The sequence below is a fragment of the Hemitrygon akajei genome, chromosome 6, assembly GCF_048418815.1.
Source record: "Hemitrygon akajei chromosome 6, sHemAka1.3, whole genome shotgun sequence".
NCBI classification, from domain to species: Eukaryota; Metazoa; Chordata; class Chondrichthyes; order Myliobatiformes; family Dasyatidae; genus Hemitrygon; species Hemitrygon akajei.
In genome coordinates, this window is record NC_133129.1 from 13003242 (window position 1) to 13026912 (window position 23671).

Consider the following 23671-nt stretch of genomic DNA (forward strand, 5'->3'; position numbering starts at 1 on the left):
ATGTTTATTGAGGTCAGGTTACTGAAGTACTGAAAACTGTCTCCAAATTACAGATGGAGTAACCACATTCTAACAAGTACAGTACAGAGAGGGATTATCACCAAACATATCGAGAATAAAAATATGTAAACATGTCCAGTGTATGTACGTGTATAATATATATGGGAAAAAAAGCCTACTCTCACTTTAGCAGTTGCAGAGTATTTATTGTCTTTTAACCATTTAGCCATTTCCCCTGTAAACCCCAACAACAGAGTCAGTACAGAAACTTAAGATGTGCAGACTTGGTTTCAGGCTTGACTCCTGGGTTGCATGCTGATGACAGTGTACGCAAAATGATTGAGCTCAGTACCCTGAGATAGGAATGGATAAATATGTAGCCACCACTCCAATTTCTGACTCCTATCTGGCATATCCTGATGGTGACAGTAATCTATGATATGCTGCCTTCCTGCTAATGTGGCTTGCATAAGCAAACGTCAGTGGTCAACTGGTGTCTGGAGCAACTGTCCAGAAATAGAACAAGATAGTACAGAATGGGCCCTTCAGCCCACAATGTTGAATTGACCTACTCCAGAAACAATCAATGTTTCCCCCCCACATAGCCCTTCATTTTTCTTTCTAAGAGTCTCTAATGTCTCAATCTCTACCATCCCTGGCATAGTGTTTTGCATACCCAACACTCTTCGTGTGTAAAGAGCATGGATCAACATCATGAGGGAAGGTCAACCACTTTCTCTGGGCTCAACTGAGCTCACGATGAGAACCAATCTGTCCTTTATCTCAGTAAGTGACTGCAGTTCTATCCAGCGCCCTCCTTGCAAATGAACACAGAATGGGGATGGTAGTGTGGTTAGCAGCCAGAAAGTCCTAGACCACAGATCCAGAAATAAATTCTAAGAACTACCATGGTGGTTGGAAAAATGCAAGCAATTAAATGAGTCATTAATTTAGGAAAAAAAAATAGTAGTCTCAATAACCAGTAGTCTCAGTCTCAGTAAACTACTGGGTTGTCATCAGGTTGACTTAATGCCCTTCAAGAGAGGAACACAAAGAAAAAGAACACACACAGAAAAATCTGAAAGAAGAACAGAAATATTCAGCAGGTCTGACACCATCTGTGGAAAGAGACCTTCACAGATACTACCAGGCCAACTGAACCTGCTTGTCGTTACCTGATGTGACGACCCACCAGTGTCATTGACTCTTAAGAAGAAGAAGAACAGCCCTTAACTCAGCAGTGGAGTTATCGGGGCACCATCATGACGGTGTTTCCGTAGCAAGCTATTCTTGTTTTTATGAGGCCGAGTTGCTAGCTCGACGCTCAACCCCACTTGGATTCGAACTCGGGAACCTTTGCTCCAGAGTCCGGCGCTGATATTATTGCGCCACCAAGCGGGATATTGACTCTTAAACATCCTCGTAAATTCAGGGGCAATCGAGGATGAACAATTAATGCTGACTTTGCCAACAGCATCCACATCCCTTGAAGGATTTTTTTTTAATTCTGAAATTACAGCAGCTGAGAGAGTAGGAGAAACTAGTGAATTTCAGTGAAAATATTGCAACCCTAAAATGTCAGTCAGTCTCTCCTACTGAACGTCCAACTGATTCCTCTTTTCCCTATATGTTTTCTATTTCAAGAATCTAATGTGGATGTTGCCATCTAATCCTGGCCCAAAGTGGGCAAAGAAGGTGCCTGTTTCAATCTGGTTTGTGTTATATTAACTGAGTTCACCTGTTAAGGGATTGATTCAGCTTAGTAAGAGAGATTGGTCCCAGGTCAATATGCTGGGACTCCAACTCCTTTTGAAGGTGTGTAGACATGGCTACCACCAAGGACAGTCCAGGTTGTGTGTGTTAAGCAACCTGCTGCAAGAAGTAATTTGCAAGAGATTCAAAAGAACTGTCCCTCTGAAACAGCTCCTCATCAACGGGGGCACATGGACACCAAGAAGATGGACTGGCATTCCAGCAGTTTGACTGGGTCTCTGCAGTACCCTGCGCATTGAGGTAATGTCTGAGGTGAGACCACAGAACAATGGAATTATTTTCTGTACAAAAATAACAAAGACCTATTTTAAGATGACCTCACAGGCATCATATAACAAACTTTCAAGCCCTTAAATTTTCAACTCTTGTTTCAAAACAATAATCTACCATTTTAGCAATAAGTAATAATTCTTTATCAATTCACCCTCTGAGCTTCTAAAACAAAGATTGATTGTAATTAGCGAAAGCAGTGTTAGCTGTTAACCTGTCGGAGTGATTCACTATAGTCGTCGCATGTGGTGTTAATGTAATTGCATAGAAGAGTTTGCACTTCCCAACCCTGGAACACTGCAAATTGCTTCAAAGCCAAAAGAAGTACATTTGAAATACAATCACTTTTGTCACACTGACAACTAGCAAACACAAGAACAACTGGTCTTAATTTCTTCATTGTGTAAACAGTTTTTTTTGCTTTTTGTTTAAATTATTGGAGGACATCAGTGGGTCAAGCAGAACCTTTGGAAGGAAATTATCAGCCAGCATTCAAGTCAAGACCCTTTAACTGGACTGGATTTATTTCAGTCTCTTGTATCTGTTTTAATGCTGTTTGGTTTAGACAGCTAGGAGAGGTTCTTCCCACAAACCCCAAACATCACGTGGGATATTTTTCTGGGAGATTAACATCTCATTTTTCTCAGAAACTGGCTGCAAGGTTAGGGAAACCTAATTCTGCTCCTATGTGGGAATGACAAGGAACAAGATCAAGTGACAGAGCTCCCACTTTATCATTTTGGCAATTAAGGGTAGATCTGGAACTTGTGTTACAACAAAAGTGGTAGCAATCTTGCCGAAGAGCTAAGCTTTAGGGCTCGGCCCATTTTAGTGCTTTATGTACCAACACTGAATCTAGTCTAGTCCTAGAAGACGTCATGCTGTCACCCATGTTGTCTTCCAGATGGAAATCAATTTTTCAGGTGGACTTGTGAGTTAAGTGTCCTTCTCATGACATTTATCCCAATTGCTATGGAAGAGGAAGCTTGAAGAACACAAATAGGGTGTTGTGTTTGTCTGTGTTACAATAGTGTTTATGCTTCAAAAGTCAGGCATGGGCTGTGAAGCATTTTATGATGTCCTGAGGATATGAATGGTTACGCTACGTTATGTAGTCCCTGAAGCTCAGGGGCAATTAGGAACAGGACTGCCAGTAACATTCCACATCCTGTGAACAAAATGTTTAAAGTTGGAACTAGTGTTGGCAAAGTTATTGCCCTCAGCAATTCTTATTCCACCAAAGTAGCGCAAACAACTAAGGCAAAGAAAAAAAGAAATTGCCTTTAGTGTCACCATCATACATGGGTGAGTTACTTCGACATTACACATGAACTGTGTATCTACAGTAGTCTCCTGAATCCAAACAAGTTTCACTTGACAAGTGATTCTGTAGAATTTCATAAGTCTATTGTTAGTCAGCATTAAAAGCTTTGAGGGTGAAACATTAGTTAAAAAAAAGATTTGGCAGTGATATTGAACAGTGTACATATTGTACATAACCTTCACTTCTCCAAATGGGTGTTGGTACCCAAAGAAGGAATATATTAACATTGGGAGTAAAGTAACACAACTATACATTAAGATAACAGCAGTAACCCCAGAATAGTTAAAAGATAAAAGTTGATTAAAATATATATCTGCACATGTAAAATAAATACATTATAAATACACAAATCAAGAACTAAACCAGAGGAAATCCCTCCTCAAAACTGAACAGCTTTTCATTGTTACTTTTCATCCATTCCCTTCTGGTTTACATTTGCAAAACACTTATTGCAGATGTCAGAAAGACATTTTTTTTGCATTGTGCTTGATTTGTTCAGCAGGACATAGTGGAAGATAAAAAAGGAATTGACCTTAAGACCCCGATTGGCAGAATCTGGTATTGGTGTCTGTGCAACGATGCAGAACGATGGAACATTAAAAAAAACAAGCAATTAACTTTCCAATAAGTTTTTTTAAAATGTGAAAGAGGATCAATAAATCAGCAAGGCTGTTTTAAAAAGGCAATCCAGTGTAAAATAATGCAAAGGCAGTTGAACGTTCATTATAGGAATATGGTAATGCTCAGAAGGTCCCTTTAGTTGGAGAAATCCATTTGCCATATAAGTGTCATACGCTCTTTTCTCGCTGCTGCCATCAGGGAAGTGGAATCTGGCGATGTGGGTCATAGGTACCCCACCACAGGTTCAGGTATAGTTATTACCCCAAAATCATCAAGCTCTTGAACCAGATAACTCAAAACTGAACTACTTCCACAAACTATGGATTTACTTTCAAGTACTCTACAACTCATTTTATTTAGAGCGTGGAACAGGCCCCTTTGGGCCCAGCAACCCATTTATTTAATCCTAGCCTAATCATAGGGCAATTTACAGTTGCCAGTTAAACTGCTAACCAGTATGTCGTTGGACTGTGTGAGGAAACCCATATGCTCAAGGGAAGAACATGCTAACTTCCTACAGAGGATAATGGAATTGCACTCCGAACTCCCAACACCCTGAACTGTAAGTGTCACATTAACTGCTACACTACCATGGTGCCCTGTTCTCTATGTTCATTACTTATTTATCATTATTACTTAGGGTGTTTTATATTTGTACAATTTGTTGTCTTCTGCACATTGGTGGTTTGTCAGTTTTTGTATGTGCAGTTTTTCATTGATTCTATTGTGCTTCTTGGTATATGGTGTCATATCTGCACTTGGTTAATAACATTACTTAGAACTTTGAAGTGAGCTGCCATTGTTTTTGTACCTGATTGTTCTAGTCAGGTTGCCAGGAAACATGTCTATTTAAAAATCATCTAGCTCACTAAAACATGTTCTCTAACACCCTTTTGGGAAGGAACTCTGTCACTCCTGAAGGACCTGCGTTATAGAAAAAGGTTAAATAGTTTATGACTTTATTCCCTGGAGCATAGGAGAATGAGGGATTTGATAGAGGCATACAAAATAGTTCCTTAAGGTTCTGGGTGGTAGTGAGAGTAAGCTCCCACTACCCATTAAAAGTTCCCAATGGTGTGCATCTCAAATAGTCTCTAACAACCAAGTCCAGCTCCAGGCCTTCATGTATAGCTTAGCTATTCTGCCTGCTGGAACCGTTTCTACTGACAGGAGACGGTGCAAAATCAGGTTACTAGTGCCTTAAAACCAGTCATTTCGGGCAGATAGGGCTTGTCGGTCATGTTTTCATGTGACCCTGATCAGGGGTGGGATTGCTAAGCAGGTGCTACACCTGCCCAGTGGTGCCTGTGGGCTAACAGAGGGAAGGAGTGCTTTACATCTCCACTCTGCCACCCAGGATGGTAAAGAAGGCAAATAGCATGCTTGTTTTCATTCTTTGGGGTCTAAGAGTAAGAAAACTATGTTGTAGATAAACAAGCAACACACAAAATGCTGGTGGAACGCAGAAGGCCAGGCAGCATCTATAGGGAGAAGCACTGTCGACGTTTTGGGTCGAGACCCTGTCAGGACTAACTGAAAGGAAAGATAGTAAGAGATTTGAAAGTAGGAGGGGGAGGGGAAATGCAAAATGATAGGAGAAGACTGGAGGAGGTGGGTGGGGGTGGTTCTCACCCAGGGTCCGCTGACCCCTCGGTTAATGGTCCGGGGGTCCATGGCATTTAAAAAATGTTGGAACCCCTGTTCTAGAACTCAGAGGCTGAGGGGAGACCTAGGAGTTTATAAACTTAAAGGCATAGACAGTGTAGATGGATTATATGTGCATGTAAGGTGAGGGGGGAAGGCTTAGAGAAGGTGAGTGAGGTAAGTTTTTTTACACACAGATTCCCGGAACAGGCTGCCAGGGTTAGTGGTGGAAGTAGATATGATAGTGGCATTTACAAGAACAAGATCTTAAGGTAGTCACGTTGAAGAGGGATCAAGAAAGGCAGAAAGGATTTAAATTAATATGGCATTGTGTTCAGCGCAAATGTTGTGAGCTGATGGGCCTGTTCCTATGCTTTACTTTTCTATGTTCTTCAGTATGCCATGGCCCAAATCGCAGCCTTACCACAGCTTATTAAAAATGGTTTTAAAAAAAGTTGTCTTCCCCAAAACACCTCCCAGTGTCCAAACTACCTCATCTGCACATCTAAACATGTAGCTGGCAGCAAGATGGGTCATGCAGACCATTTAGGTCAGGTGCTCAGCACCCTTGCCCTAGCGGCTTGCAAAAGTACCACAGGCATTGTAGAGTTGGACCTTGAACCTCCAAACAAGGGCGAATGGGAAGTGAGAGGACAGCAGCCCACAACAAGGCATGAGGACATGATTGAGGTTGCCTGCAATACACCCTAAGACTGCCCCTCCCAAGTAAAGAACAGCCCGACAATATTCATATCTATGGCTCACTCTGGAAGTATGGGAAAGGCACCACAGGGTGACCAGCACCCCAAGCAATGAGACAGCTGGAGGTGGAGGGTGGTGAAAGATGGATGAGGAGGGAATAGGTCAAAAATACATTCTCTGCCGATAATGCATCGCACAAGATTCCTGAATCCAATCGCCCTTCAAGCTCGTGCAGTCACTGTCTTGGTGCGTTGGAAGCAAGGTCAGTGTGGAAGTCGGACAGGTGCCTGTTCTGCCCAGGCCTGCACCGACTACTTCAGTGCGCAGGGCCTGTATGAAAGAAAAGAAACGTGTTCCACAGGGCCCACAGATCACTGCAGTGGGGGTCCTTTCCTCTTCTGCTCCAGTTCTTGCAGCCGTTCCTCCCGGTGCTGGGCGTGCTGGCTGCCCACCTTGTGCGCTGTTTCCGTCGCTGTGATGTCGATCTGTGCATACTTGGATGAACTCGCCCCTGCTGGAGAGAGGTGCATGCTACCATCAATGAGAGTAGGAAGACATACTGAGAGCCAAAGCTCCACACAACCTCTCCAGAGATCAAGTTCAATTCCCACCACTGTCTGTAAAGAGTTTTATGTTCTACCCATGACCACGTGGTTTTCCTGCTGCATTCCAAAGACTTAGAGTTTAGTAAGAATTAGTGAGCTGTGGACATGCTACGTTGGCACCCGAAGCATGGCAACACGCACTGCGTTGGTCATTGACACATTTCTCTGTCTGTTTCAATGTACATGTGACAAATAAAACTAATCGGCCTTGATGAAGGGTCTCAGCCTGGAACATCAACTGTTCATTCCTCTCCATAGATGCTGCCTGACCTGCTGACTTCCTTTAGCATTTTATGTGTGTTACTCTTTTTGTTAATCTTTTTCTCAAACAGCAGTGAATAATGCATTCCAGTATTCACATGATGGGAGTTCTCCTTTGCCAGTGCTTGTAATAACAAGTGGGTCTGTTAGAGCTGGAGGGCTCTGCCTAAGAGGCTGGAACAGGCAAAGATACTATTAGTTTCTGGCCAAATAATATATCACTAGGGAATAGAAGGCTACAGAGCAAGTGCTGGTGATAGATTAACGTAGATGGTTTCTTGATGATTAGCATACACATGATGGGCTGAAGGACTTATTTCTGTGCTGTAGAAGTTTATGACTTAAACAGTTATGTTGAAGTTGTGTAAGATGTTGGTGAGGCCTAATTTGGAGTATTGTGACTAAAACGGTATGCCTACTTACAGGAAAGATGTAAATAAGGTTAAAAGAGTACAGAGAAAATTTACAAGGATGTTGCCAGGTTAGAAGACCTGAGCTATATGGAAAGATTGCATACGTTAGAGCTTTTTTTCCTTGGAACATAAAAGATTGACAGGAGCTTTGATAGAGGTATACAAAATTGTTAGGGATATAGGTGGATAAATGCAAGCAATCTTTCTCCATTGAGGTTAGGTGGGACTACAACCAGAGGTCATTGGTTAAGGGTGAAAGGTGAAAAGTTTAAGGGGAACATGACGGGAAACTTCTTCACTCAGAGGGTCATGAGAGTGTGGAACAAGATGTCAGCACAAGTGCCTGTGAGCTTGATTTCAATGTTTAAGGTAAGTTTAGATAGGTACATGGATGATAGGGATTTGGAAAGCTCTGATCCCAGTGCAGGTCGATGGAAGTAAGTAGTTTATAGTTCATCATGATCTTGATGGGCCAAAAGGCCTGTGTTTCTGTAATGTACTATTATGACTCCATGGGGATGGCTCAAGGAACAAGGGCACAAGGTTAAAGTTTTGGGTAAAAGGGTAAGAAGAAATTTGAAGAAAAAAATTCACAGAGAGTGGGGATGTGTTCATTACATGCAAGGAAAGAGATTCAGTCAGGTCCAAGAAAAGGCATTTAGATAAGCACTCTATAGGGATCAAATCTGAAAGGCCTAAGACAGAGTGGACATGGTGAGAATGCTTCCAATAAAGATTAAAGATTAGCTTTATTTGCCTATTGTACATCAAGACATACAGTGAAATGCTTCCGTTGCATCAACGATCAACTCAGTCCGAGGATGTACTGGGGGCAGCCTGCAAGTGTTGCCAGGCTTCCAGTATCAATGTAACATTCTCATAACTTAATAACCTGTACCTCTTTGAGATTTGGGAGGAAACTGGACCACGCAGAGGACACCCAGTCATGGGGAGAACATACAAACACCTAGCAGACAGTAGCAGGAATTGAACCCCATTCACCGGTGCTGTAGAGTACTACGCTAACTGCCACACTACTGTAATGTAGATAGGTTCTTGATGATTGGCATGGATATGATGGGCTGAAGGACTTGTTTCTGTACTATAGGAGTTGATGATTCCATGAGCATGGCTCAAGAAATAGGCATGAGGATAAAGTCTGGGTAATATGTACAAGACTGAGGATGTTTTCACTGCCTGCAAAGAAACAGACTCAACCAGATCCAAGAAAAGGCATTTTTGGGGAAAAAAAAATTGGCCTAATTCAATCATGGCTCCACCATTCAATCATGGCTGATCCTTTTTTTTCCCCCCTCCTCAGCCCCACTGTCCAGCCTTCTCTCCATACCCTTTGATGCCATGGCCAATCAAGAACCGATCAAGCTCTGACTTAAATACACCCAGTGACCTGGCCTCCACAGCTGCCACTGGTAATAAGTTCCACAAAGTCACCACCCTCTGGCTAAGGAAATTTCTCCGCATCTCTGTTTTAAATGGAGGTCCCTCTATCCTGAGGCTGTGCCCTCTTGTCCTAGACTCCCCCACCATGGGAAACATCCTTTCCACATCTATTCTGACTAGGCTTTTCAACATTCAAAAGGTTTCAATGAGCTCCCCCTTCATCCTTCTAAATTTCAGTGAGTACAGACCCAGAGCTATCAAACGTTCCTCATATGATAACCCTTTCATTCCCGGAATCATCTTTATGAACCTCCTCTGAACCCTCTCCAATGCCAGCACATCTTTTCTTAGATATGAAGCCCAGAGCTGTTCACAATACTCAAGGTGAGGCCTCACCAGTGCCTTATAAAGCCTCAGCATCACATCCTGCTCTTGGATTCTAAACCTCTTGAAATGAAAGCTAACATTCCATTTACTTTCCTCACCATCAACTTTACCTGCAAATTAACCTTTAGGGTGTTCTGCAGAAGGACTCCCTTTGCATCTCATATTTTTGGATTTTTTCGCCATTTAGAAAATAGTCTGCACATTTATTTCTACTACCAAAGTGCATGACCATGCATTTTCCAACATTGTATTTCATTTGCCATTCCTTGCCCATTCTCCTAATCTGACTAAGTCTTTCTGCAGCCTACCTGTTTCCTCAACACCACCTGCCCCTCCACCAATCTTCATATCATCTTCAAACTTGGCAACAAAGCCATCTATTCCATCATCTAAATCACTGATATACAGCCTAAAATGAAGCCATCTCAACACTGACCGCCAAAAAACTGAAAGGCCAAGGTAGAATGGATGTGGTGAGGATGTTTCCTATAGCGGGAGAGACTAGAACCCGAGGGCACAGCCTCAGAATAGGGCAAAATAGAGATGAGGGAGAATTTCTTCAGCTAGAGTGGAACTCATTGACACGATTAGCTATGGAGGCCAAGTCATTGGGTATATTTAAAGTGGAGGTCGATAGGTTCTTGAATAGTAAAGGCATCAAAGGTTATGGGGAGAAGGCAGGAGAATTAGGTTGAGAGGAAAAATTACAGACACATTAGACTAGCAGAGCAGATTCAATGGGTTGTATAGCCTAATTCTGTTGCTATGTCTTATGGTCTAAGTTGCAGGGCTCTGGGGAAAGACTGAAAGAATGGGACTGCAGGATTTCTCAATTAGAAGGCAAGTTTGACTTGATGGGCTGAATGGTAAATTAGTTTATTATTGCCACTTGTACCAAAGTACAGTGGAGAAAAACAACTTCATGCCATCCATACATATCATTTCATCACATCAGTACATTAAGGTAGTACAAGAGTAAACAATAACAGAATGCAGAGAAAGTGCAGTGCAGGCAGACAATAAGGTGCAAGATAGATGATGAAGTAGATAGGTGAAGTGTCCTCTTTCTATGCTGTAACAGTTTAATGAATTGGTGAACCGCTACTACCAAAGATCAATGGCATGGGAGATCCACAGGTGAGGAATGCATTACTGCTCTACAGTGGTTGCAGTGTTCTCCTGAAGGTCTGGAAGAACCACTACTGCAGTGATACACATCACAAACTCAGGAGATTAGTTGTTATTAGTAATGCAAGATTTTGCCCTTCCTTCCAGATGCCTAATGTAGCATTCAACTTGGTAACAGCAGCTATATTGTTATACTAAAACTGTACATCATTCATTTAGAATCTCTCAAGCAGGAGTTAATAACACAGAATATATTACCATTGTAGAGCTTTAATAGATCACTTAAGTTAACATCTCATCCATTTCCAGCCTGACCCGTTAATGTTCTGTTGTTAAGGGTTTTTTTTACCTTTATTTGAGGTAATTTTACCTTATCATCGTCTTACAACACAGAACCAGGCCCTTCAGCCCAACTTGTCCACTCCATGCCAATCAAGATTCCCATCTACACTAATACCATTTTTCAGTCATTGAATTAGACTGTAAAACCATAAGACAAAGGAGCAGAATTTGACCATTTGGCCCATTGAGTCTTCTTCGCTATTCCATCATGGCTGGTTCTTTTTTTTCCCCCAATACAATTATCCTGCCTCAGTCCCATATCCTTTAACAAGTTTACTAATCAAGAACCTACCACGTGCATACTCTATTCTAGATCAGTGTTAGGTGTTTGAGATTGTTATAGCACCATTGTTGGTTGGTTTGCTTGGGGTCAGGTTGGGGATCATTCCTGAGTCTTTGGATTGGCTTAAGTCAGGTCAAGTTTAGTTTGGTAGCTGAAATAGTAGAAGAACTCAGTCAGTCACCTGTGGAAAGAGAACAAGTAATGTTCCTGTTCAAAACTGATGAAAGATCTTTGACCTGAAGCATTGACTGTTTTTTGTTTCCTACAGATTCTACTTGACTGGTGGCATTTTTCAGCATTTCCAGCTTAGTTTCTGATTCCAACAGTGACAATTTAATCAGAATCAGGTTTAATATCACTGGCATATATCATGAAATGTAATGTCTTGCAGCAGTAGTACATTGCAATACATAATGATAGAAACTATAAATTACAATGTACATATAAAAAAGAAAATTAAATTAAATAAGAGAAGAAAAAATAGAGAGGTAGTGTTCATGGGTTCATTGTCCACTCTGAAATCTGATGACAGAGGGGAAGAAGCTGTTATGGAACATTGAGTGTGTGTCTTTAGGCTCCTGTACCTCTTCCCTGATGGTAGCAATGGGAAGAGGGTATGTCCTGGCTGATGGGATCCTTAATGATGAATGCCGCCTTTCTGAGGCACCGCCTTTTGAAGGCGTCCTGGATACTAGGGAGGCTAGTGCCCGTGACGGAGCTGGCTGAGTTTACAGCTTTCTGCAGCTTTGATGTCCATAAAATTAGTGGAAAATACCTCTTAGTTGACCAGTTACAGCATAATTATACAGCACAAAGGCAGGCCCTTGCTGAACTATGAATATGCCTAGTCCCATCGACTCACATAGCCCTCCATACCCCTCCAATCCACATGCCTATCCAAAGTTATCATACAATTTGTAATCAAACTTGCATCCGCTGCTTCTGCTAGCAGCTCGTTCCATACGCTCACTACCCTCTGAGTGAAGTTCCCCTTAAATTACCTTTCACCCTTAATCTGTGACCTCTAGTTCTAGTCTCATCTCTCCTCAGTGAAAAAGCCTTCCTGCATTTACCCTATCTATACCCTTCATCATTTTGTTTACCTATATGGTCTATATTAATATTAAGAGATACTTAGGCAGGGGAGATATGGACCATATGTAGGCAATGGGATTAGTTTAATATGGTGTCACAATCAGTGCATAGATAATGGGTCTGTACTGTTCTATGTTCTTTGAATATATGGGTGATTATAAATAATAGCTATTAAAGCAACAATGCAGTTAAGACCATAAGATATAAGAGTGAGTTGGGCCATTTGTCCCATCAAGTCTGTTCTATCATTTGATCATGACTGATTTATTATCCCTCTCAACTCCATTCTCCTGCCTTCTCCCTGTAACCTTTAGCACCCTTCCTAATCAGGAACCTATCAACCTCCACTGTAAGTAAATCCAATGCCTTGGCCTCCACAGCCATATGTAGCAATGAATTCCACGGATTCACTATCCTCTGGCTAAAGAAATTCTTCCTCATTTCTGTTCTACAAGGATTTCCTTGTATTCTGAGGCTATGCCTCTGGTCTTAGACACCCCACTATGGGAAACATCCTCTCCATGTCCACTCTATTTAGGCTTTTCAATATTTGCTGAGTTTCAGTAAGTTACCCCCTCGTTCTTCTAAACTCCAGTAGGTACAGTTCCAGAGCCATCAAATGGTCCTGGTATGTTAACCCTTTAACTCCTGCAGCCGTTCTTGTGAACCTCCTTTTATTTATGAGAGCTTCATTTTAACTAGAAGAGGAGGTTGGAAACACAAGTCTTGTGGCATCACTCTGCTGAATTACCTCGAATGGCAGCACCGGGTTCCTGGAGCTCAAGCTCCATGTAGTGGAGCTGCTTCTTAGACACTGGACTCACTGGGATGTTGACATATGTTGCCCCTTCACCATGAGATCTGTCAGGTCCAGAGAGATCTGGAGAGTAAGCAAATGCCCCACCTGAGAACAGTGGAGAGCAGGTTTAAAGAAATTACAGTAAAGGTTTGGAAAACTAACGATAAAATGGTCTTTGACATGAGACTGAGAAAGATTCATTGACAATATAATATCAGTGAGTAGAGTAGTAATCTGTAAACAGCTAGAACAGAACCGTGTTATCCCCAACTCTTCACTATCACTTTGCATTCTGACTCACTGCTAGTCGGATAGCAACACAGCCACTGCCCCATTAATCCCATGATCTCCAGGTTCACTGGAAAGTTTGTTATCTGACTCTTGATGAAATTCTTTTTGAAATTCCATATACAAGCCACCCACTTTGCCGTTACTTCAGTAAAGAGCTCGATCAAGTTAGTCAATCAGATTTGTTTTACCTAAAGCAAAATCTGGTGGAGGATCATTGAAAGGTCTGGATAGAGTGAATATAGAGAAACATCTCCTATAGTGGGTGATTCTAGAACCAGCGGGCACAGCCTCAGAATAGAAAGCCATCCCTTTAGAACAGAGATGAGGAGAAATTTTATTAGCCAGAGGATGATGAATCTCTGGAATTCATTGCCACAGATAGCTGTGGAAGCCAAGTTATTGAGTACATGTAAAGTGGAGGTTGATATGTAGGTATTTGATAGCATCAAAGGGAGAATGTAGGAGAATGAGGTTAAGAGGGATAATAAATCTGCCAAAATCTCAACGGGTGATGACTCGCATGTTAAGGACTAGAGCTGCAGCTTGATGACCTTTAGCTCATATAGGAGAATGAGGTGATAGAAGGAGCTACAGGAGGTAGTCAACCAAAGTTGCAGGAAGGGTAACTGTCAGCAGAGTGAAAGAGAATACTCAGCTAGTGCAGAGTACCCCGTTCCCCTCAATAATAAGTATACCACTTTGGATACTGTTGGGGAGGATGACCTACCCAGGGAACCCAAAGCGACTGGGACTTTGGCCCTGATTCTGGCTCTGTGGCTTGGAAGGGAAGGGATGCAAAAAGAGGAGTGCAGTAGTTATAGGGGATTCATTAATTGGAGGAGCAGAAAGCCGATTCTGTGGACATTAAAGAGATGGCATGTTGCCTCCCAGGTGCCAGGCCATTCTAAAGGTTGGGGGTGAACAGCTAGAAGTCGTGGTACATATTGATACTAACAACATGGGTAGGAAAAAGAAGGCGATCCCAAAGAGAGAATATTGGGAGTGAGGCAGAAAGCTGAAAAGCAGGACCTCCAGTGCAGTAATATCTGGTTTGCTTCCATTGCCATGTACCAGTGAGGGTAAGAATAGGATGAAGGTACAGGAGGCATGGTTTCAGATTTCTGGATCATTGGGATCTCTTCTGTTGAACGTAAACCTGTACAAAAATGACGGCTTACTCCTGAATCCAAGGGGGACCAATATCCTGACAGGCAGGTTTTGCTAGATCTGTTAGGGAGGGTTTAAATTGGCAAGGCGATGGAAACTGGAGTGATAGGGTTGAAAATAGGACAGTTGGTATACAACGAGATGCAGTGTGTTGTGAGACAGTGAGGAAAGACAAGCAGATGATAGGTCAAAATTGCAGCCAGTAGGATGAGTTAAAGTGTAACATGGGGCCAAAATCAAAAGGGGTGATGGTTTTATATTTTAATACATACAGTATATGGAATAAGGTAGATGATCTTGTAGCATAGTTAGAGATTGGCAGGTATGATGTTGTGGGCATCTCTGAGCCGTGGCTGAAAGAAGATCATAGTTGTGAGCTTAACATCCAAGCATACACATTGTATCAAAGGGACAGGCAGGTTGGCAGAAGAGATGGGGTGGTAAAAAATGAAATCAATTCCTTGGAAAGAGGTGACATAGGAGTAGAAGATGTAGATTCCTTGTGGGTAGAGTTAATAAACTGCAAAGGTGAAAAGACCCTGATGGGAGTTATATACATGCCTCTGAACAGTAGCCAAGATGAGGGTATGTCAAAAGGATAGCAAGGGGGATTTCAGTTTGCAGGTAGAGTGGGAAAATTAGGTTGGTGCTGGATCCCAAGAAAGAAAAATTGTATATCGCATTTTAGAGCAGCTTGTGGTTGAGCCCACTAAGAGAATGGCAATTCTGGGTTGGGTGTTGTGTAATGACCCAGATTTGATTAGGGAGCATAAGGTCAAGGGACCATTAGGAGACAGTGATCATGATATGATAGAATGCACCCTGCAGTTTGAGAAAGAGAAGCTAAAATCAGATGTACTGTATCAGTATTTTAGTGGAGCAAAGTGAAATACAGAGGCATGAGAGAGGAGCTGGCCAAAGTTGATTGAATGGGGACACTAGCAAGGATGATGACAGAACAGCAATAGCTGGTATTTCTGGTAGAAATTGGGAAGGTGCAGGAAAGATACATCCCAAAGGTGAATAAGTATTCTCAAGGAGGATGAGGTACCCATGGCTGACAGGGAAGTCAAAGGCATAAAAGCTAAAGAGAGGGCTTATAATATAGGAAAAAAATAGAGGGAAGATAGTGTAGTGGGAAGCTTTTAAAAAACAACAGAAGCCATAAAGGGAGAAATATGAAGATAAGCTACAAATCAAGAACCTATGAATCACTGCTTTAAATATACCCACTGACTTGGCTTCCACAGCACCTGTGGCAATGAATTCCACAGATTCACCACCCTATAGCTAACAAAATTCCTCATCATCCCTGTTCTAAAGCAATATCCTTCTATTCAGAGGCTCTACCCTCTGATCCTACACTCCCCCATTATTGGAAACATCCTCTCCACTCTATCTAGGCCTTTCAATATTCAATGAGATCACCTCCCATTCTTCTAAACTCCAGTGAGTGCAGGCCCAGAGCCATCAAAGGACTTACCAGTTAATCTCTTTGTGTCAAAGCTGCCCAACGCTTCATCTTCTGACAACCCTTTCTCCTAAAAACACAAGAAGTTGTGCAAACAGGTTAAATTATTGCTCAGTAGGTGGGATGTTTATACAGTGCTGCGAGAATGGGAGTAACTTGTATGACTGAATTTTGCGAGTTTCCTGAGACAATCCAAATTACCATATCTATATTTTCTTATGACATAGAAGAAGGGCATTTCAGACCATTGCGTAGGTTACACTTCATGGAGCTGGAAGTTATCAAACGCAGTGCAGCACAGGACTTTCCAAGTTGCAAGAGTTAAGTGCTGAGGCTCAGAATCAGGTTTATTATCACCGACATATAGAACATTACTGCACAGTACAGGCCCTTCAGCCCACAATGTTGTGCTAGCATTGTGACCTACTGTAACAGTAATATGACAAAAGTGTCATGATATTCGTCGTTTTGCAGCCGCAATGACATGCAATACATAAGCATTACTACAAATCACAATAATATATCTATGTATTATAGCCCTCTCACCATAGGCTCATAATGAGTTAGCTATCACTGTGAATACAAACTAATAGCAACATAACTCATGCAGGGGAATAACAATGAAAAGGTCATTATCAGTAAATATACAGGTCTAGGGTAACTGATCCAGGTAAACACAAAAACATAAAAAGTTGAATGTTCCTTTAAGGGTAAATAAGACTATTACTTATATCACATACAAAATGCTGGAAGAACTCAGCAGGCCAGGCAACATCTATGGAAAAGAGTAGGCAGATGATATTTCGGAATGAATCCTGATAAAGGGTCTCGCGCTGAGACATTGATTGTTTACCCTTCCATAGATGCTGCCTAACCTGCTGAGTTCCTCCAGCATTTTGTGAGTGTTGCTTGGATTTCCAGCATCTGTAGATTTTTTTGTGTTTGTGCTATTACCTGTATGAACACTGACACACCCATGCAAATTTACCATTTGCTAGGAAGGAATAAATTAGCTCACACCAATATAAACTTAGATTAAAATTATATTGACAAAATCTTTTAAAGTATAACAAAATAAATAAATGGGTCCATTATATTAATATTAGTCTATAGCATATACTTAATCATTGGAGCCCATAGTCATATTATCAATCCAGTTTGCTTCACTTCATGCAAAATTCAAAAGAGCAAAGAATGCAGGACTGAAGGCGCTGTATTTAAATGAGCATAGTATTCAGAATAAGGTGGATGAATCATGGCACAATTAGAGATTGGTTGGTATGACGTGGGCATCACTGAGTCGTGACTGAAAGGAGGTCATTGTTGGGAGCTTAATATCAAAGGATATACTTTATCAAAAGGAAAGGCAGTGGTGTGGCTCTGTGGGTAAGAGATGGAATTACATCTTTAGAAAGAGGTAACATAGGGTCAGGGAACATCGAATCTTTGTGGGTGGAGTTAAGAAACTCTACGAGTGAAAAAACCATTATGGGGATCATATATTAGCCTCCAAATAGTAGCCAGGATATGGGATTGAGATTGCAAAGGGAGTTGGAAAGGGCACGTAATGTCACAATTGTAATGCGGCCTTCAATATGCAAGGGAATTGGGAAAATCAGGTTGGTGTTCGATTGCAAGAGAGGGACTTTGTTGACTGCCAATAAGTTGGCTTTTTAGAGCAGCTTGTGCTTGAGCCTGCTCGGGGAAAGGCCATCTTAGATTGGGTGATGAGTAATAATCCAGATTTCAATTAGGGGCTTCATGTAAAGAACCCTTAGGAGGCAGTGATCATAATATGATTGAATTCATACTGCAATTTGAGAGGGAGAAGCATAAGTCAAATATATCAGTACCCCTGTGGACTAAAGGGAATTACAGAGGCATGACAGGAGCTTGCCCAGGGGGATTGGAGGAGGAAAGTGGTGGGTTTGAAGGCAGAGTCTGGGAATAGTTCACAAGGTGCAGAATAGTTATGTCCCACAGAGGAAGTTGTTCTCAAATGGCAGAGATAGGCAATCCCATGGCTGACAAGGGAAGTTAAGGACCAATAAAAGCCAAGGAAAGGGCATATAATGTAGCAAAAGTGAATGGGAAGTTGGATGATTGGGAAGTTTTTAAAATCCGACAAAAGACACTAAAAAAGCCAGAAGGAGAAAGATGAACTACGGGGGCAAACTAGCCAATAATATAAAGCAGGATACTAAAGTTTTTTTCAGTTATATAAAGAGTAAAAGGGAGGTGAGAATTGATACTGAACTGCAGGAAAATGATGCTGGCGAGAAGGGCAAAGCAATGGCGGATGAACTTGATATGTACTTTGGAAGACCCTGTGGAAGACACTAGCTATGTGCCAGAGGTCCATGAGTGTCAGGGAGCAGGAGTGAGTGCCATTGCTATTACAAAGGAAAAAGTACTAGGCAAACTCAAAGGTCTTGAGGTGGATAGGGACCAGATGGACTGCATCCCAGAGTTCTGAAAGAGATAGCAGATGCATTGGTCACTTGATTCTGGCATGGTTCTGGAGGACTGGAAAATGTCAATCCACTCTTAAGAAGATACGAGTTTGGTTTGGCAAATAAGGTGGAAGTAAATCCGAAAGGTTTCTACAGTTATATTAAAAGCAAGAGGATAGTGAGGGATAAAATTGGTCCCTTAGAGGATCAGGGTGGTCAGCTATGTGTGGAGCCGAGGGAGATGGGAGAGATTTTGAACGATTTCTTCTCTTCGGTATTCACTAAGGAGAAGGATATTGAATTGTGTAAGATGTGGGAAACAAGTAAGGAAGTTATGGAACCTATGACAATTAAAGAGGTGGAAGTACTGGCGCTTTTAAGAAATTTAAAAGTGGATAAATCTCCGGGTCCTGACAGGATATTCCCCAGGACCTTGAGGGAAGTTTGTGTAGAGATAGCAGGAGCTCTGACGGAGATCTTTCAGATGTCATTAGAAACGGGGATTGTGCCGGAGGATTGGCGTATTGCTCATGTGGTTCCATTGTTTAAAAAGGGTTCTAGAAGTAAGCCTGGCAATTATAGACCTGTCAGTTTGACATCAGTGGTGGGTAAATTAATGGAAAGTATTCTTAGAGATAGTATTTATAATTATCTGGATAGACAGGATCTGATTAGGAGAAGCCAGCATGGATTTGTGCGTGGAAGGTCATGTTTGACAAACCTTATTGAATTTTTTGAAGAAGTTACGAGGAATGTTGACGAGGGTAAGGCAGTGGATGTAGTCTATATGGACTTCAGCAAGGCCTTTGACAAAGTTCCACATGGAAGGTTAGTTAAGAAGGTTCAGTCGTTAGGTATTAATGCTGGAGTAATAAAATGGATTCAACAGTGGCTAAATGGGAGATGCCAGAGAGTAGTGGTGGATAATTGTTTATCGGGATGGAGGCCAGTGACTAGCGGGGTGCCTCAGGGATCTGTTTTGGGCCCAGTGTTGTTTGTAATATACATAAATGATCTGGATGATGGGGTGGTAAATTGGATTAGTAAGTATGCCGATGATACTAAGGTAGGAGGTGTTGTGGATAATGAGGTGGGTTTTCAAAGCTTGCAGGGAGATTTATGCCGGTTAGAAGAATGGGCTGAACGTTGGCAGATGGAGTTTAATGCTGAGAAGTGTGAGGTTCTACATTTTGGCAGGAATAATCCAAATAGAACATACAGGGTAAATGGTAGGGCATTGAGGAATGCAGTGGAACAGAGAGATCTAGGAATAACAGTGCATAGTTCCCTGAAGATGGAGTCTCATGTAGATAGGGTGGTGAAGAAGGCTTTTGGAACGCTGGCCTTTATAAATCAGAGCATTGAGTACAGAAGTTGGGATGTAATGTTAAAATTGTACAAAGCATTGGTAAGGCCAAATTTGGAATATTGTGTACAGTTCTGGTCACCGAATTATAGGAAAGATATCAATAAATTAGAGAGAGTGCAGAGACAATTTACTAGGATGTTACCTGGGTTTCAGCACTTAAGTTACAGAGAAAGGTTGAACAAGTTAGGTCTCTATTCATTGGAGCGTAGAAGGTTGAGGGGGGATTTGATCGAGGTATTTAAAATTTTGAGAGGGAAAGATAGAGTTGACATGAATAGGCTGTTTCCATTGAGAGTAGGGGAGATTCAAACGAGAGGACATGATTTGAGAGTTGGGGGCAAAAGTTTAAGGGAAACACGAGGGGGTATTTCTTTACTCAGAGAGTGATAGCTGTGTGGAATGAGCTTCCTGTAGAAGTAGTAGAGGCCAGTTCAGTTGTGTCATTTAAGGTAAAATTGGATAGGTATATGGACAGGAAAGGAGTGGAGGGTTATGGGCTGAGTGCGAGTAGGTGGAACTAGGTGAAATTAAGAGTTCAGCACGGACTAGGAGGGCCAGAATGGCCTGTTTCCATGCTGTGATTGTTATATGGTTATATGGTTAAGAAGGGAGGATGGCAAAAGAAAAGAAATTATAGGCTATTTAGCCTAACCTCAATGGTTGGGAAAGTGTTAGAGTCTATTATTAAGAATGAGGTTTCAGGGTACTTTGAGACTAATGATAAAATAAGTCAAAGTCAACAAGTTTATGTAAAGGAAAATCTTGCCTGACAAATCAACAAGATAAAATCCTATGCTATTACAGGAAAGATACTGGCATGGATAGAGGAGTGGCTGACAGGCAGGAGGCAGTGAGTGGGAATAAAGGGGGCCTTTTCTGGTTGGTAACAAGTGGTGTCCGTCAGGGTTCAGTATTGGGACTGCTACTTTTCACATTGTTTGACAATGATTTGGATAATGGAATTGATGGGTTTGTGGCAAAGTTTGCGGATGATACGAAGATAGTTGGAGGGATAGGTTTGCTGAGGTGCAATGCCATTGCAGAAGGACTTAGACAAATTGGAAAAACGGGCAAAATATTGGCAGATGGAATATAGTGTTGGGAAATGTACGATAATGCATTTTGGTCAAAGGAACAAAACTGCAAAAAATTCAAACATCAGAGGTGCAAGACTCCCAGAAGGTTAATTTACATGTTGAGTCTGTGGTAAACAAGGCAAATGTAACATTGGCATTTATTTCAAGAGGAATAGAATATAAAAACAAGGAGATAATGTTGACACTTTATAAGGCTCTAGTCAGGCCACACTTGGAGTATTATCAACCGTTTTTGGCTCCATATCTCAGAAAGGATGTGTTGTCATTGGAGAGAATCCAGAGGTTCACGAGGATGATTCTGGGAATGAAGGGGTTAACATAAACTTAGCTGCTTTGGACCTTGTACTCGCTGGAATTTGGAAAGATTTGGGGGAATCTCATTGAAAACCTACCGAATGTTGAAAGGACTAGATAGGGTGGATGTAGAGAGGATATTTCTTATGGTGGGGGTTTCCAGAACTAGAGGCCACAGCCTCAAAATTGAGAGATGACCCTTTAGAACAGAGGTCAGGATGAATTCTTTTTAGCCAAAGAGTAGTGAATCTGTGGAATGCCCTGCCACAGACAGCTGTGGAGGCCAAGACTGGGTGTACTGAAAGTGAAAATTGATAGTTTCCTGATTGGTCAGGGCATCAAAGGTTATGGCAAGAAGGCAGGTGTATGGGGTTAAGTGGGATCCAGCATCAGCCATAATGGAGTGGCGGAGCTGATTCAGAATCAGAATCAGGTTTATTATCATTGGCATGTGTCATGAAATTTGTTAACTTGTTCAATGCAATACATAATATAGAATAAAAGATAAATAAAATTAATTACAGTATATGTATATTGGAGATTAAGAATCATGCAAAAACAAATAATACATATTGAAAAAGTGAGGTAGTGTTCATGGGTTCAATGTCCATTTAGGAATTGGATGGCAGAGGGGAAGATGCTGTTCCTGAATCACTGAGTGTGTGCACTATGGGCTGAATGGCCTAATTCTGCTCCTATGTCTTAAGGTCTTATGGTTTCATGGTACTAAAATGGTTATGCACTGAAGAACCAGTCCAAGCACAAAACAAAAATATTCACGGCACATCCAAGGGAAAAGGCGTTGAACTCTCTCCAATGTCATGTGTTAGCTAACTAACAAAGTTATTTGCACATTCTCTGTGAAACCAGTCTGCATGAGGATTTCCTGACATCGGTGTCTGTCCTTCCAAACGGGTTCTGTGAGTGTTTTGCCATGTTCTTCCGCTGCATTTGTTGTCTGTTTCTGTTCTCCATCTTTCTCCAAACCTCTTCGATCCCACCCTTCCTCTAGAAAATGACTCCCTCAGTCCTTTTTCCTGCAGTCTCTCTAGAGTGTTCCCAAGACAAATCCTCTTGCCTACTTCAACATGCCTAACTTATTAATCCACTGAATTCTTATTTTAAACAACAAAAAAACTGAAGTACCCAACTGTAAATAAATGAACATTAATTGCATTTGGAAAAAATCTGCAGAAAATAAAATGCCCAACAGCATAACTGTATTAATAAAATTGAGCACAGTCTCAAACCAGGGTATTTTTTATAGTGCAAAAAGAGAGCAAAATAGTAAGGTGGTGGTCATGGGTTCCTGGAGCATTCAGAAATCTGATAGCTCAGTGCAGTCACCGCAAAGGCTCTGTGGGAAGGAGCATTGGTCTCATGTCCTGCCACAATGGACACTAAGCCTTTCCAATGCTTCATCTCTGCATTTCTTAATGAAGAAGCGAGTGGCCTTGATGCATTGTAAGATACTGCTTGGAATTGATGGGATTCAGTTTCACATTTATTCATCACATGTATATCAAAACATACAGTGAAGTACATCATTTGTATTCACAACCAACATCTTCCAGTCAAGATGACACTAGACTACAATGCTCCCTCTGTAGACATCTTTCATATAGCTCACAAAAGTATCTTTTTTACTTCTTTTATGTCTGTTTTTCACCTTAAATGTATTTCTGGGACTGTTAGAGCCTGTTTTGAGTGATCCAGCACTTGGCCATCTCCAAGAAGGTTCCGAGAAGAGAGTGCGTACTTGAACAGCCTTGATGCAAAAAAACTTTGAGACGGGGAACGAGCTAATGTTCGACACTCATTTCGCTAGTTAAAGCATCCATTAATCGCTCACTAAAGTATCGAGGATGATTGAGACAGCGAGGTGAATGCAGAAGGCAAGCGAGAGTTTCAGAGCTGACTGCCTACCTTGTGATCACTGCCAGAGAAGGAATCTGTATACGGCCTATTGCTGTGGCAGGCGGGTGGGCTTCTCTGCCTCGTGCGGTGTCCCTCTCTTTCCATGAATGTTGATGATATTGGAGGATGGCACTGTGGTTCTGCGTTTATGGATCAAACTATTGCTTTTATGGACTGTAGTCTTTCTTTAGACTTACAGCTTTTATATTCTGAATTTTTATCGTCCATTCCTTTTCTGTTTTGTTGTGCACGGGAGGGTGTTTGGGGTTGATGTTCGGTTAGTTTTTTTGTGCGGGGGAGGGCTTCTTTTGGGGCCCATGTTCCTGTTCCATTTTGTGTGTGGGAAGGGGAGTTTTGGGACGTTGATAATCGGGATGACTTTTTTTTATGTGGGGGTGGTGGGGTTGATGTTTCTCTCTGAATGTTTCTTGATGTTTCTTTCTTTTTTCATGGCTATCTGGAGAAGACACATTTCAGTTGTATATGGATACATGCTTTGATAATAAATGAACCTTTGAAGGACGTACCAGGGGCAGCCCACCAGTGTCTGTTGACTTTTGAGAA

At 41.7% G+C, this 23671-nt stretch overlaps 1 protein-coding gene across 3 annotated transcripts in view; it reads right to left on the reverse strand.

Moving 5' to 3' along the window:
• Nucleotides 1-23671, reverse strand: part of dok7b (docking protein 7b) — a 112347-nt gene continuing 88676 nt past the window's right edge. The window contains exons 12-14 of one of the 3 annotated variants that reach the window (XM_073047899.1): nucleotides 15990-16047; nucleotides 13001-13153; nucleotides 1-6845 (exon numbers count right to left, since the gene is read on the reverse strand). In XM_073047899.1, coding sequence (XP_072904000.1) covers nucleotides 6706-6845; nucleotides 13001-13153; nucleotides 15990-16047 — 351 coding nt within the window. In that variant the 3' untranslated portion in view covers nucleotides 1-6705. Of the gene's footprint in view, nucleotides 6849-11086; nucleotides 11336-13000; nucleotides 13154-15989; nucleotides 16048-23671 lie in introns of those variants that run through there. The other 2 variants (XM_073047898.1, XM_073047900.1) reach the window with 2 other exon arrangements.